The sequence below is a fragment of the Phalacrocorax aristotelis genome, chromosome 15 (genome assembly GCF_949628215.1).
Source record: "Phalacrocorax aristotelis chromosome 15, bGulAri2.1, whole genome shotgun sequence".
Taxonomy (NCBI): Eukaryota; Metazoa; Chordata; class Aves; order Suliformes; family Phalacrocoracidae; genus Phalacrocorax; species Phalacrocorax aristotelis.
Genome location: NC_134290.1, coordinates 4,712,094 through 4,725,443, shown reverse-complemented (window position 1 = coordinate 4,725,443; position 13,350 = coordinate 4,712,094). Strand labels below are relative to the sequence as shown.

General features: G+C 64.2%; 2 protein-coding genes across 3 annotated transcripts; both read left to right on the top strand.

Moving 5' to 3' along the window:
* The first annotated feature begins 610 nt into the window (after window positions 1–610).
* On the top strand, window positions 611–6,324 carry CASTOR1 (cytosolic arginine sensor for mTORC1 subunit 1). 2 transcript variants are annotated; one of them, XM_075110213.1, is made up of 9 exons: window positions 611–789; window positions 921–991; window positions 3,517–3,710; window positions 3,851–3,983; window positions 4,158–4,281; window positions 4,886–4,999; window positions 5,095–5,177; window positions 5,333–5,423; window positions 5,513–6,317. In XM_075110213.1, the coding sequence occupies exons 1-9, from the start codon at window positions 677–679 to the stop codon at window positions 6,093–6,095; spliced, it is 1,506 nt and encodes a 501-aa protein (XP_074966314.1). In that variant the 5' UTR covers window positions 611–676; the 3' UTR covers window positions 6,096–6,317. The 2 variants fall into 2 exon arrangements, with proteins under 2 accessions (XP_074966314.1, XP_074966313.1); XM_075110212.1 differs by having other exon boundaries at window positions 614–789; window positions 5,333–5,427; window positions 5,513–6,324.
* A 3,988-nt stretch (window positions 6,325–10,312) lies between these two features.
* OSM (oncostatin M) lies at window positions 10,313–12,344 on the top strand. The gene is made up of 2 exons (XM_075110238.1): window positions 10,313–10,442; window positions 10,571–12,344. Exons 1-2 carry the CDS (start codon window positions 10,407–10,409, stop codon window positions 11,024–11,026), a joined length of 492 nt encoding a protein of 163 aa, XP_074966339.1. The 5' UTR covers window positions 10,313–10,406; the 3' UTR covers window positions 11,027–12,344.
* Window positions 12,345–13,350: the final 1,006 nt, after the last annotated feature.

The window sequence follows — 13,350 nt, the reverse complement described above, 5'->3', positions numbered from 1 at the left end:
CTCTCCCACTGTCACAGCTCCTGTGACCGAATGGAGCCAGGAGACCCCGATTTGCCCAGTGACGCCCCAGAACTCAACTTTCCATGCACAAAATGGTGTGCAGGCCCTCTCTCCCTCCCCGTGCTTCCTCCAGGCAGGAATTCTGCCCGAACCTCCATTCCTTGCTCCAGAACTCCCTCTTCCCAGGGGGTGGCCACAGGACAGGGCCTGTTTGTGGTGCTGTGTTTCCCGTCTGCCCCTGCAAGTCGTTCTGTGGCCGCTGCCCTGGTTCTGGTAAAGCCCTGCTGTTGGGCCGCCTCGTTGGGGCTCGTCCTCCCCGTGCCGGTGGGTTTAGGGCCAGGGCTGAGCGTGGAGGAGCTGGGTGAGCCTGGCCGGGGTTGAGGGGTGTCTGGTGGGGTTGGCATTTGGGGTCCCAGTGGGTCCAGTCCCAGCCTGACTGGTGCTGGCGGGGGCTGAGCTGGGCAGGGCTGGGAGAGGGAGAGTCGGGCCCGGCTGAGCCCCCCCCACCCGACCCAGGGCTCCGGGTCGGGGCCGGGCCGGGCACCGGCGCCCTGCACTGGGGCGGCTCCGGGGCTCGGGGGCGGGCCGGGCCGTCGCCCCTCCCGCGGTGCGGGGCGGGCCGGGGCCGCGCTTATAGGGGCGGCGGCGGCGGGGGCCGGCGCGGCGCGGGGCCGCCATGGACCTGCACATCCTGGAGCACCGGGTGCGGGTGCTGAGCCTGGCCCGCCGCGGGCTCTGGCTCTACACCCACCCCCTGCTCAAGCTGCTCTTCCTGCCCCAGCGCTGCAGGTACTGGCCTTCCTCCCCACCCTCCTCAACCTCCTCCGGTGCCCGGCACCGCTACAGCTTTTTCTCTCTCCGCCCCCCCCGGCCCCGGGAGGCAGCGTTGCTGGGGTCGGTAGCGCCTGTTTCTTCTTCAGGTGCAAGTTCTTCAGCCTGACGGAGACCCCCGAGGACTACACCATCATGCTGGATGAGGAGGGCTTCAAAGGTACCGTGCGGTGGCTTCTGCGGCCACCCCGTCCCTCTCAGGGTGGGCTGGCACCACAGGCACGAGTTGCGTATGTTCTCAGCCTGGCCAAGCGCAGGGGTGGTCCAGGCCTGGGCCACAGGGAGCAAGTCCTGGCTCGTAGTGAGGCTCCCTCGGCACATGCCCATCCCCAGGGTTCCTGGCCGCGGAGCTCCCATCCCCTTGGCGCCTGTACTGGGGATGTACCAGCTTGCCTGGCTGAGGCTCTCCCAGCGTGGCTGCCTTTGCCCTAATAACCCCCTCCCAGCTAGAGCCGCGTCTCTGCCAACTCACGGGACCAGGCTGTGAAACTGCTGGGGATGGTCTGCGGGGAGTCCAGTGCCAGCCAAAACCCGGCTGCTCTGTGCAGGGGGCAGGTACCTCCTGGGATGCCCGCAGGCAGCACTCGGGCTCCCTGCCTGCGCTGGGTGCTGCTGCCAGACCTCCTGCCGTCATTCCTTTGACTGCTTTCATCTCTTTCCCTGCCCGGCGAGGGCCCAGGCCAGCCGGCACTTTGGCAGAGCGGGGCTAATTGGCTAAATCTGTGCCCACCCAAGCTGGCAGGGGTTAGCCCTCCCTGGGGATGCTGCCTGGCAGCAGGGACCAGGTTTTGGGGTGTCCTGAGGGGGTCTGAACCCTTCCAGGCCTGTCCCCCTCCGTGGGAGGTGTCATTCGGCGATGTCCCCGCTGCTGGTGACCCAGCGTGTGCCATATATCGGCCTCACCGCCAGTCCTGCCGGGGGTACCGGCCCAACGGGCTGTGCTGGAGGGGCCAGATCGTGTCCTGGCTTCCCACACCCAAACCTTCCTTCCGAGGCTGCAAGAGCCAGCTGCAGCTTAGCACCTTGGATGTGCCCCAAGGAGCAAGGGTCAGTGCTCTGGCCACGGGGCGCCCACCGGCCAGATCCAGCTCCCACCTCCCTCCCTGGCCCTTTGCTCGGGGAAGGGACCACAGGGCTGAGCTCTCCCCCCCACCAAGAGCCAGAGCTATTCCCCACGTATTGTTTTATTTCGGGGCCTGTGGACAAATATTCCTCAATCCCGAGGGGAGGGCGGGAAGTGCCGAACAATGGTCCTGAGAGCTGGCGGCCCCGTTGTGCTGTGTGTACCCCCCCTGGGGCTGGGGGGCTGCCAGCGTCCCCCCACTGTGGGGCCGGGTAGGGGACCCCTGGCAGAGGAGAGCTGCACCCCCTTCTTCCTTGGGGATCTGGATTAAGCCCTGGGGTGGGTGGCACAGGGACAGCAGGGTCCCCTCCGTGTTCTCATGGCCTCGCCCAGGGTGGTGTTGAAAAGCCATTAAGTGGCGAGTGCTGGGACTGGTCCCCATGTCCCTGTGTGTGTCCCCCCCCGGCCCCAACACTCAGCCCTGGGCCGGAGCCGAGGCCGTTCTAGCGCTTCCTGCGCAGGAACAGGCGCTGGAAACACCCGCTGAGGCCCCTGGATCCGGCCCCGCTCCCACCCTGCCCCAAGCTGTGGTTCGGGAGCGGGGTGTGGACCCTGTCCCATGATGGGGTCCCCCGCATGGGTGCTGGACCCCCTCCTTGGGGTGACCTCCCCTCTGCCACTGGTGTGACGAGTTTGCCTTCTCAGCTGGGCTGGGATGCTGGGTGCCCACCGAAGGGCCGGGTGCTTGTGCAGAGCCATCTCTCATGGGTGCACCCACCTTTGCCAAGCAGGGAGAACAGTCTGGTGCCCACCGCACCCTGTCCCTTCCAGGGAGCGCTGAGGGGGGAAGAAGGGCTCCTGGATGAGCCCTGGGGCACCCCGGCAGCGCCAGCTCCTCTCCTGGGCAGGAGGGTGGGTGCAGCAGGGAACAAGCACAGCCCTCACCCACCCCCCCGTCCTGGGGCAGGAAGGAACCAGCCAGCGCGCCCTCCCTGCCAACAAAAGCAGCTTTTTGGGAGGCAGCCCTGGCCCCTGGCCAGTCTGGGCTTGGCCTGTCCCCGCTGGGCTGGCATGAGGTGCCGGCACCCCTGGGACAGGGGGCTGGCCCTTCCCTCGTCCCTTCCAAGCCCCGTGTCCCATCCCCACTCCCTGAGCACCCCTGGGCAGAGGATGAGCTGGGCAGCCCGAAGGCCCTGGAGTGCCAGTTTTGGGGTGTGGTGCACCCTGACACCTCCTTGCATCCAGCCCGGGGTGCTGGCATGGGGAGGAGAGATGCGTCCCAGGCTTGGGGGGTGGGGTCATAGCCTTGGCCCCGCTCATTCCTGCAGCTGAATTCAGACACTGTCTCAGCACCTGGAGCAGCTGAGCCCTGTCTGGCTTGTTCCATTTGTGGATGGGGCTGGTCTGCACCCACAAACCAGCGTCTCCGGCCCAAAGTCTGGGGCTGATCCTGTCCTGGCTCTGCCAGGCTAGCTCATCTCCCGAGGGACAGTGGGACATGCGGTGCCTGAGCCGGTGTGAGCGCTGCAGCACGGACCAGACTTGCAGCATCAGATGCTGTTCAGCTGTGACGAGCCCCAGGGAGGGAGCCTTGTGTCTCAGTCTCCCCTTATCCCTCACAGAGCTGCCGCCCTCCGAGTTCATGCAGGTGGCGGATTCGACGTGGCTGGTGCTCAGCGTCGTCTCCAATGGCCGGGAACCCTCCGGCTGCCAGGCCACTGGTGTCACCAAGATCGCCAGGTCGGTCATCGTGCCGCTGGCCGAGCACCACGTCTCGGTGTTGATGCTCTCCACCTACCAGACCGATTTCATACTGGTGAGTGCCAGATGAGGACAGGGATGCTGGTGCCTGGTCCCACCAGTGGAGCTGGGCGGGGACTCTGCTGTGCCTGGCTGGGGCGGGGGGGCTGAGGGAAGGGGTGGCGGTGCCAGCCCTGATCCTGAACCCCTGGCCAGGTGCGGGAGCGGGACTTGCCAGTGGTGATTCACACGCTGGCAGGGGAGTTTGACATCTACAAGGAGGAGGGTGGAGAGTGCGTCCCCATCACCTGCGATGATGTCAGCAATGGCTTCCTCAAGCCCAAGCCGGGTGAGTGACACGAAGTCTCATGTCCCCCAGGGCCACCCGGTCCCTGCCGGGATGCTCCAGCTCCCACTGGTGGTACCTCTGCGCCCTGAGGGATGCCAAGCTGTGGCTACGGTGGCCACGGGGTGGCACTGCGGTACTGTCCCCAAGCCTGACGGGTGGCTCTCCCCCTGCCAGCTGCCAGCCCCACGCTGCACCCCGTACAGAGCCCCCAGACCCGCTTCTGTGTCCTGACCGTGGCCCCTGACACGCTGCCCGCCATTGCCACCATGCTCATTGATGTCCTCTTCTACTCCCACAGGTGGGTCCCAGGGATGGGGACTCAGCCATGGCCCCTTGCCCGGTGCCACCCGAACTGTGATGACATGTCCCCTCACCTTGCTCCCAGTGGCCTTTGAAGCTCTGGGTGTGTTTTGCCCTCCCAAGTGTGCTGGGCAGCTGCAGCCACATGGGAGGCCCGATGTGACCTGGGGGAGAAGCTCCACATCGCAGCAAAGCCCGGGAGGGGGGATTGCAAAAGGCTGGTGGGAACAGTGCTGGGGTGTGGGGATGCTCCTGGCTGGGACATCCCATGTCCCCCAGGGTGCAGTCTCTTGTGGTGGGACCCTCCTGCTCCAGAGGCACCATGGTACTTCCAGAATGCCCCAAAACCTGGTGTGACCCCTATCCTGCGTGTGGCTGCACCTACTGCCCCCCCAGTCCGGTGGCTGTACGAGATCAGACCCTGTGGGTAGCACCTGCTCCCATCCCCACCTCTCCTACCCTCCTGCTGGCTCACCCCGCGGCATCCCAGCATGATGCTTGAAGATGCTCTGTGCCACCAACAAGCCCTTCTCCCAGTTTCGGTCGTGACCCTGCCCTGTGGCTCTCTTCTTCCCCCCCCCCCCCCCTTCCCTGCTCTGTAGCCCCCCAAGGGAGGCTGGTGACAGCAACCAGGACCTTGACTCCATCACCTTCTTCGCCTTCTCCCTCATCGAGGGCTACATCTCCATCGTGATGGATGCCGAAACCCAGAAGCGGTAGGTGCCATCCACAGGGTTGTCCATCTGTCCGTCCATCCCCAGGGCTGGGGGCTTAGGGGGGTGTTATGCTCAGGCCTCGCCCCCCTCCTCAGGTTCCCCAGTGACCTGCTGCTGACCAGCTCAACAGGGGAGCTGTGGCGGATGGTGCGGATTGGCGGGCAGCCCCTGGGCTTCGGTGAGTGTGGCCATGTTGGCCATGTCCCCTCCTGTGTCACCACCACCCATCCTCCCTCTACCCGGGGGGTGCTTTGGGGTGTCACTCTCCCTGCACATCCCCATGGCCGTGCCACCGGGGCTACCCCTCACCCCAGGATCCCTTTGCATCCCCAGATGAGTGTGGCATCGTGGCGCAGATCGCCGAGCCGCTGGCCGCTGCCGACATATCAGCGTATTACATCAGCACCTTCAACTTTGATCATGCCTTGGTGAGCCCCTACCCCTCCGCAGGGACCCGCTGTGGTGGGGGTGTGTCCCCAGAGCTGACACCCGCTCTGTCCCCCACCCTGGCAGGTCCCTGAGGAGGGTATCGCCGAGGTCATCCAGCTGCTGCAGCAGCGCCAGGAGAGCAGCAGATAGTGGCTGGCTGTCCCCACACCGGGTGGCCCAGCGCGGTGGCACGGTGGGCTTCCCCTTCCCCCCCACCCCCTATATTTGTTATTTTTTAGTTTTAAGGCTTCCTCTGGTGTGGGGCAGAGCTGGGTGCAGCATCACTCCCTGCCTGCTGGGGATGTGGGGGCATGGTGGCTTCAGGGGCCCAGTGGCCTCGTGGCAGTGGGACGGTGTCCTGTGGGAGGGGGAAGCAGTCCCCACCGTGCCACCCTGCAGGCGAGGCCGAAGGGCAGCACTGTGCCATCCTCTGCCCCCAGGCTGGGTGCTCAGGAGGAGGGCAGGTGCCCCCGGGGGCCTGCTGGTGGAGAGGGACATGGGGGGGACATGCCAGAGAGCAGCGATGTGCCACCACAGTGCTGGGAGTGATTGCCCGGGGCTGGCAGGACACGTCCCAATGCCCTGTGTGTGTCCCCATGGGTGGTCCCCATGGTGGGGGGGTGCTGCCATGATGCTCTGGGGCACCCCAGCCCCATCGGGGGTGTAAGCATCCCCAGAGCCAGGGTTCCCCCCAGCACCCCAAAACCCTCCAAGGCAGAGACAGTGGGGGGCTGCGGTTCAGCCCCAGCCCTGTGTCCCCTCTGGGGTGGCCCCACACCCCTGCCTGGGCTGTTATGCATTGGGGGCGGGAGGTGGCAGTGAACCCCCCCCCAACTCTTCCCAAGCTGTATTTTCACATAGTTTTTAATAAGTCAATAAAAGTCCTATTATTTTTATTTCTATGTGGCCCTGGTGGCATGGGAGTGGCTGGGATGGGGCAGGGGGATGTGGCACCCCCTGTGTCCCCACTGTAAGGTGACCACAACAGGGCCAGCTCGCCTGCCACTTATTTTGGGTGGAAAAGGGACAAAGGCTGCAGCCCCCATCAAGTCACCAGCCCTGGGAAAACTGAGGCATGGGCCCCGCTCCCCCATTTCTGCCCTTCCCCCTGGTTTTCCCCCAGCTGGGGGAAACCGAGGCATGAAGGGCTGAACTTGACCCCAGGCCTGGGGATGCCCTGCTGCACCATCACCGTGTCTCCATGTCCGCCCCCATTCCTAGCAGCATGGTCCCCTCCAGCAAAGTGGGATGCACGGGGTCAGGGCTGTCGCCTCCTGGGGTGCGTGTGGGGTCCTGTGACCCCCTGGGGGACTGTGGCTGTGTGGGGGCAACTGTGCAGATGGGCCCCCCCAGTCCCTGGGTGGCCCCAGGGGCTGCACCTGTTCAGTGAGCGAGACTTGGTGGGAGCATGAGCGCAGCAGAAACCTCTCCAGGGACTTTTCCCCCTGGGCTGGGCAGCTTGGTAGGGCTCGGGCTGGTGGGCAACCACAGCACTGCTCCTGTCCTGTCCCCAAAAACTGCCCTCTACTCTGCCATGCAGCAAGGGGAGGGTGCCTGGGTCCTGGCCGTGTCTTCCCTGCGTCACCTCCTGCACGCTTGCAAGCCGTCAGGTTCCTGCAACCTCCCCGGGCGCTTTCTTTCCTGTCTCGGTCTCTTGTCCAGAGTCATGAGACACTTGTGACGCGCACTGAAGTGATGAAGAAATTGCAGCCGGCCCATGCGGTCACTGGTGCTATTTTTGTCCCTGTTGGGTATTGCACAGTCCTCTGCCACCCACTTTCCTCCGATGGGGAGGCCACCGCGGTGGCCGCCTTCCTGCCCGGCCCGGCAGGGACCCCGCATGGAGCCCTGAGAGGTGACAGTGCCGTGCAGAGGGGCCGGGGCCACTGTGGTGATGGGGATCTGAGGGTGGGTGCGCTCTGCCTGCGTGGTCCTGCTTGCCTGGCCTGGGTGCCCTGGGGTCCTGCCGTGGCATTGCACATGCTGGAGGGCCCATGGGGTCACGGAGGGAGGGATGGAGACATGGATGGATGGACAGAGTGATTTACAGATGGATAGATGAAGAGGTGGATTAATGCATGGGTGGAGGGATGGAGAGACTGGTGGATGGATACACAAGTGGATGGATGGATGGGCAGGTGGGTGGATGGATGGGTGGGTGGATGGATGTACATACGGACAGATGGATGGAAAGGTGAATGGATGGATGGGTAGATGGATGGATGGTTGGTTTATTGGGTGGACACGTGGACAGACGTGGATGGATAGGTGGGCAGGTGGAGGGATGGATGGGTGGATGGATGGATGGATGGACAGGTAGTTGGTCAGACAGATGGCTAACAGCCTGTCTGGCTAGACAGATGGCCAGATGGATAAACTACTTTAGTCAAGCAGGTGTGGAGGGAGAAGGATGTTCTGCTGGCTCCTCCACTCCTCCAGGGCTTCCCTGGGCACAGCCCTGCCCATCCCAGCCCCACTGAACCCAGCCCAGCCACCACCTCTGCCGAGGGACACCCCGAGGAGGAGAAGGAGGAAGCTGGTGGAGGAAGCAGTGCCACACTTGCTCCCGCAGCAGGGAGTCCTGCAGGTCATGGGGCAGCTGGGGAAGGGAAATTATGGGAAAATAAAACATCTCTTCCTCTGGAAGTGAGGCACGGCTATGCTCCTCTGCCCCAGAGGAGAGGTTTGGCATGGGGCGGCTTCCTCTGCTCGTGCCGGCAGCTTTTGATGGTCACCAAAATCAACCAGAATGCAATGCATCTCAAAAAAGCTGATAAACGACATTCATTTTTATGGAGTGGAAAAAGCACCCATCGGTGCCAGGCTCCTGCCAGGCTTCATCTGCTGGGAAAGGGGAGCTTAGGGGTACAAGGGGGTTTGCACCAGGTGCCGCCAGCAGCGCTGAGGCCGTGCTGGGCCCTGTGGCAATGCCAGCCAGGGCTGTGCAAGCTGGGCTCTCCCGCGGCGGTATTGCATAAGCCTGACGCAGCAGTGAGGGCAGTGCTGCCTGCACCGCACCGGCTTCCGCTGCCCTCAGCCCCTGTGCCCTTGGGCAAGTCCCAGGGCCCTGCACAGGTCCCGGTGTGGCTGCTTGGCGCAGGGCAGTTGTGTTCCCTCACTGGGGGCACCCATGGGTGCTGCCAGGCAGAGGGGCTGAGCCATGCCACCCTGTGCCCCCCACTTGGCTAGCACCCAAAGTCATCACCCAGAGGCATGGGCAGGTATGAGCAGACAGAGACAGCATCCTCTGGGAGCATCTCCCAACACCAGCCGGGTGCAGTCCCCAGCCACGGCGGGGTGCTCCGTGCTTCCTGGGCTTCCACTTCCTCCTTCCCAGGGCAGATTTTTGGCTCCCGTGGCTGGACTCGGGATGCGAAGCCCCCATGATGGGACATGGGTGACCCCACATGGCTGACATCCCAGGTGCCAGCCCCACTACTGCCACTGCTGCTGCCCTCTTTTGCATTTGTGTTTTGGGGTGGCAGAGGCCATTTTTCAAATCAACCAGCCCATTGGGCACCAAGCAGCAAAACAGGGGTGACTCAAAGCGGCCCTTCCCCAAGAAGCCAGGTCACGGTTTCCAGTGACACCAGCGCGGCTGGATCCAGGACAAGCAGTGGGACCATGGGCTCCCCAGGCTGGACCCGCCGGGACTCCCTCGAGGAACTGAATCGAAGAACAACCTCATCGGCTGGCCAGCATCATTTCCTCCCGCCGGGGCAGCTCACCCCGCTCATTGGCCCCCGGGGCATGGCTTCACTTCTCTCTGGCTTTCCGTTGAGTCCGGGTGCCTCCTTCGGAGGTGGGGGCGAATGGGTGCACTTTAAAAGGCGAGCTTCCCCATCGCCGAGCAGTAAGGAAGTCGCTCGCGCGCCCGGCGGCCCCGCGCCGAAACACCCTGCCCCGGCCATGCGGTGCGACAGGCGGCCCCTGGGCGTGCTGGCAGGTAGGTGTCCGTCGGCATCCCGCAACTACCCTCTTGCTCACGCGCTGGCTGTGCTGAGCCGACTGGGAGCCCCAGCGGGGGAGCGCAGCGGCAGGGCCCACATGGGGTTAAGTCAGCATGAGGTGGCTGATGGTGTCCCTGAGGCTGTCCCTCCCTGTGCCGTTGCAGTGTCACGTCCCAAGGGTGCCAGGACATGGGACGTTCCCCCCACCCCACCCCATGCACGTGGGACGGGGACCACCAGGGATGGGCACCCCACGGGCACTCCCTTCGTCCTCGGGGGAGAAGAGATGCTGGGAGGAGGTGGGCAGGAGGGGGACACAGTTTGGGGTCAGTTTGCAGCCTGAGGGCAGAGGGTCAGGGGTTGGCTCGCTGGCACGGCTCCTGCAGCCCTCCAAGCCCTTCAGCCCCCGCCCCAGTGTAGCAGGACCAGATGCTGTGTGCTAGTCCAGCGCTGCATCCAAAGTCACCCCTGGCACACGGCTGTGGGTGATAGCAGGGCCAGGACAGCACTGGCCAGAGCCGAGGGGCCAGATCCAGGAGTGTCACCACTGTCCCCTCCTTTGCGCTGTGCTGACAGGGGGAGCTGCTGGGGCAGCGACTGCAGCGCCTGGCTGCTCAATGTCATCTTCATTATCCTCATCCTCCTCCAGACCAGGTCCCCAGCAGGCTTTTGTCACAGGGGCTGGTTCATCCCTGCAGCAGGACCGGGGACTTGGGTGCAGGGGGATGCATGTGCTTGGCACACGCCAGTCTTGCCTCCAGGCCTGATGCCAGGGTGATGGGCGCGCGGGGCTGAGCTCTTCCTGCGGCAGCTGCCACCGTGGCACGGGGGCTGGTGAGCTTGAGCCTTTCCAGCGCGGAGAGGGGGCTGTATCCCAGCACCCAGTGATGCTCCAATGTCCCTCATCTACCTCCTTTTCCTGCCTAGCTGTCACCAAAGGGCTCTTCATCCTCTGGGCAGTGCCGGGCCAGGGGGGGCGGCCCCTGCAACCCCCCACCCTGCAGCAGATCCAAGCGCTGGTGAGGCACATGGCTGAGGATGCACAGGAGCTTTTCGCCTTCTATGTGAGTCCCTTTCCCTGGAGTGAGGGGTCGCTCCTGTCCCCTCCGTGGGGCAACACAGGGCTGGCGGGGGGCGGTCCCCATACTGCTTCTGTCCCACATCCCTGACCTTTCCCCCCATCCCCGGGCAGGAGAAGGACCAGCACCTGGCCATCAACAACCTCTGCCGCACCAACCATCTACCCGAATGGCTGCGGGGACCAGTGACGGGGCCTGGGGCGCTGCGGGGGACCATGACCCGCATGGCCCAGGCGCTGCAGGACATTGCCCGGCACCAGCGCGACCTCAACCCCCCTGGCGCTGAAATCCTTCGCCGCTTGGCCAGCACCCACCTGAAGGTGCGAGGGCTCCTCAACAACCTGGAGGGGCTCTTCCCGGCCCCCAGCCTCCCCCCGGGCCGCCGGCCCCCACCCGGCCCCACAGCACCCACTAAGGTCTTCCAGCAGAAGCTGGAGGGGTGCCGGATCCTCTGGAGCTACGCCCGCTTCATGGCCAAGCTCAGTGCCCAGCTGGAGGGCAGGAGCCGCGGAGGGCGCCGGGAGAAGCGGAGATCACACCGGGGCTCATGGCTGCTTGCACGCTCCTAGCGTAGCCCTGATGTCACCGGAGTTGTCCCCATCTTCATCCCCATCGCATCCCCATCCCCAGGGTGGAGACTCTCTGGCTGGCCATGGTGCACTGCAGAGACCCTCTAAGCTCGCACGGGTGAGGATGCGAGCGTGCACGAAGCAGCTCCCGTCACTTCAGCTTGCCGTGGGGACCAAGCTGTCCCCGTGCCACCGCTCGGCTGCAGGACAGCCCTGCTTTGCCCCTGGCAGCTCCCCCATGTATCGGCAGCCCTGGTGCTGCAGGGAGCCGTGTGCTCCGGCACACTTGGGTGTTCCCTGGGTGCCCAGTGCTGTGGGATGGAGCCGTCCCTTGTTGCCAAGCGCTGCCGGATTTTCCAGTGATTCAATGGGTCCGGTGACCCAGCCTGACTAAGGGCCACTCACCCAGCACCCACCGTGCTGCCGGCAGGGTGCGGCCCCAGCCCACAGAGAGCACTGCTGCCACCGGCAAGTGCCACTGGCGTTGTCACCCTTGGCCTGCTCGTACCTGCCTGCCCTGCGCTGAGTTTGCTGACCCCAGAGAGTATCTGGGAGCAAAAGACTGTGAGCTTGGTGTCCCTGCATGCTTGGTGTTCCCCTGATGTTGGTGTCCCTGCACACTCGGTGTCCCTACAAGCTCTGTGTCCCAACACGCTTAATGTCCTTGTGCTCATCCCTGTCCTCATCCCTGCACACTCAGTGACCCCGATCCCGCAGCACCCCCCGTGCTCACCCCTGTGCTCTCAGTGTCCCTGTGTGCTTGGTGTCCCCGCGCTTGTCCCTGTGCAGCGTCCCTGTGCTCACCCTTGCACGCTTGGTGTCCCCACGCTCTCAGCATCCCTGTGTCCTCAGGGACCCCATGCCCTTCCCTCTGCACTGGGCATCCCTGCACCCTCAGTGTCCCTCCGTCCCCGAGCCCCTTGGGCCGTACCACCACAGCCCTGCCTGTGCCAGGCAGGGGCTTGGCTCCAGCCACCACACTGTGACGGTGGGTGGCGGCACCCACCCCCTCCCCACTAATTTATACATTAATATTTGTGTGGTTATCGTATTTATTGAATCTTGGGGTTAATTTAATACATCCCTGCAGTGGGAAGAAATATTTAAGGACATGTTTTTAATATATAAATATCTATTTTTATGATAACTTGTTTTATATTGTGTTAAACTATGAAAGTAATGAGATCTTATTTATGAATATCAATATTTTTTTGGTACTGTGAGACGGGCGATGCCCGCCGTGGGCTTGTGGCACCCCTGTATTTTTGTATAATGGCAGAAGGAAATAAAAGTGTTGACCTCGGCCCATGGGCCGCTGAGCGGTTATGTCCCTGTGTCTGGGTGTCCATGTACCAGGGTGTCTGTGGGCAGAGAGGGACTGTGTTCCAGTGGCCAGGCTGTGCCTGTTGTCCTCGCCAGGGCACGTGGCACGGCGTGGGATGGCAGCATGGGGTGGGACGGGACCTGGCCTGGTGTGGCGTGGCGCGGGATGTGGCACGGCACAGTGTGGCATGTGGCACATGATACGACGTGGTGCATGGCATGGCACAGGACGTGGCACACGGCACAGCGTAGCACGTGGCACAGCGTGGCGCGTGGCACATGGCATGTGACGTGGCAAGGCCTGGCATCCCACGGCATGGCCTGGGACTGCGCCACAGTGTGGCACAACACCGCATGGCACCACGTGTCACACGTCACACAGCCCTGCGTGGCAAGCGGCCTGGCACAGCTGCCGGCACGGGCCGGGCCATCGCCGCAGCCAAGCCAGAGCACCACGTCCCGGCCGCCTGGCCTGGTGACCGCAGGGACCAGGCCACCCCGTTGCCACCGGTCCCGCTGAGTCAAATATCCTAAGACCTGGTCATGTGGCACCGCAGAGTCACTCGTTCCCTGCGTGTGCCGGTGCCCGCCGCGCTGCCCAGCACCACCACCGCCACCAGCACTGCTCCCTGAGTCAGTCAAGGGGAGCATCGCCGCCGGGACGGCCACCACCGCACTGGCACCCGCTGCCATTTGGGGACACTTAGGGTGGGGACAATGTCACCATGAAGCAGCCCGGGCTGGCTTGCCTTGCTGTGGGTGACCGTGCCACCATCCTCCAGCTGCTGTCCCCTGCCAAGCCGCCCACCTGGCTCCGAAGAGGAGGCAGCTTGCATGGGCTGCGGAGGGGAGGGTGCAGGTATGTGACATCCCCTCCCCGGGACCAGCGTGGAGGGGTGGGGGGGGCCCCCAAACAGGGGGTGCACCTGGGGCTGCATGTCACCAGAGGGATGCTGGCAGCTCTCAGATCCCTGGTGTCCCCACAGAGCTGGGCTCCCTCC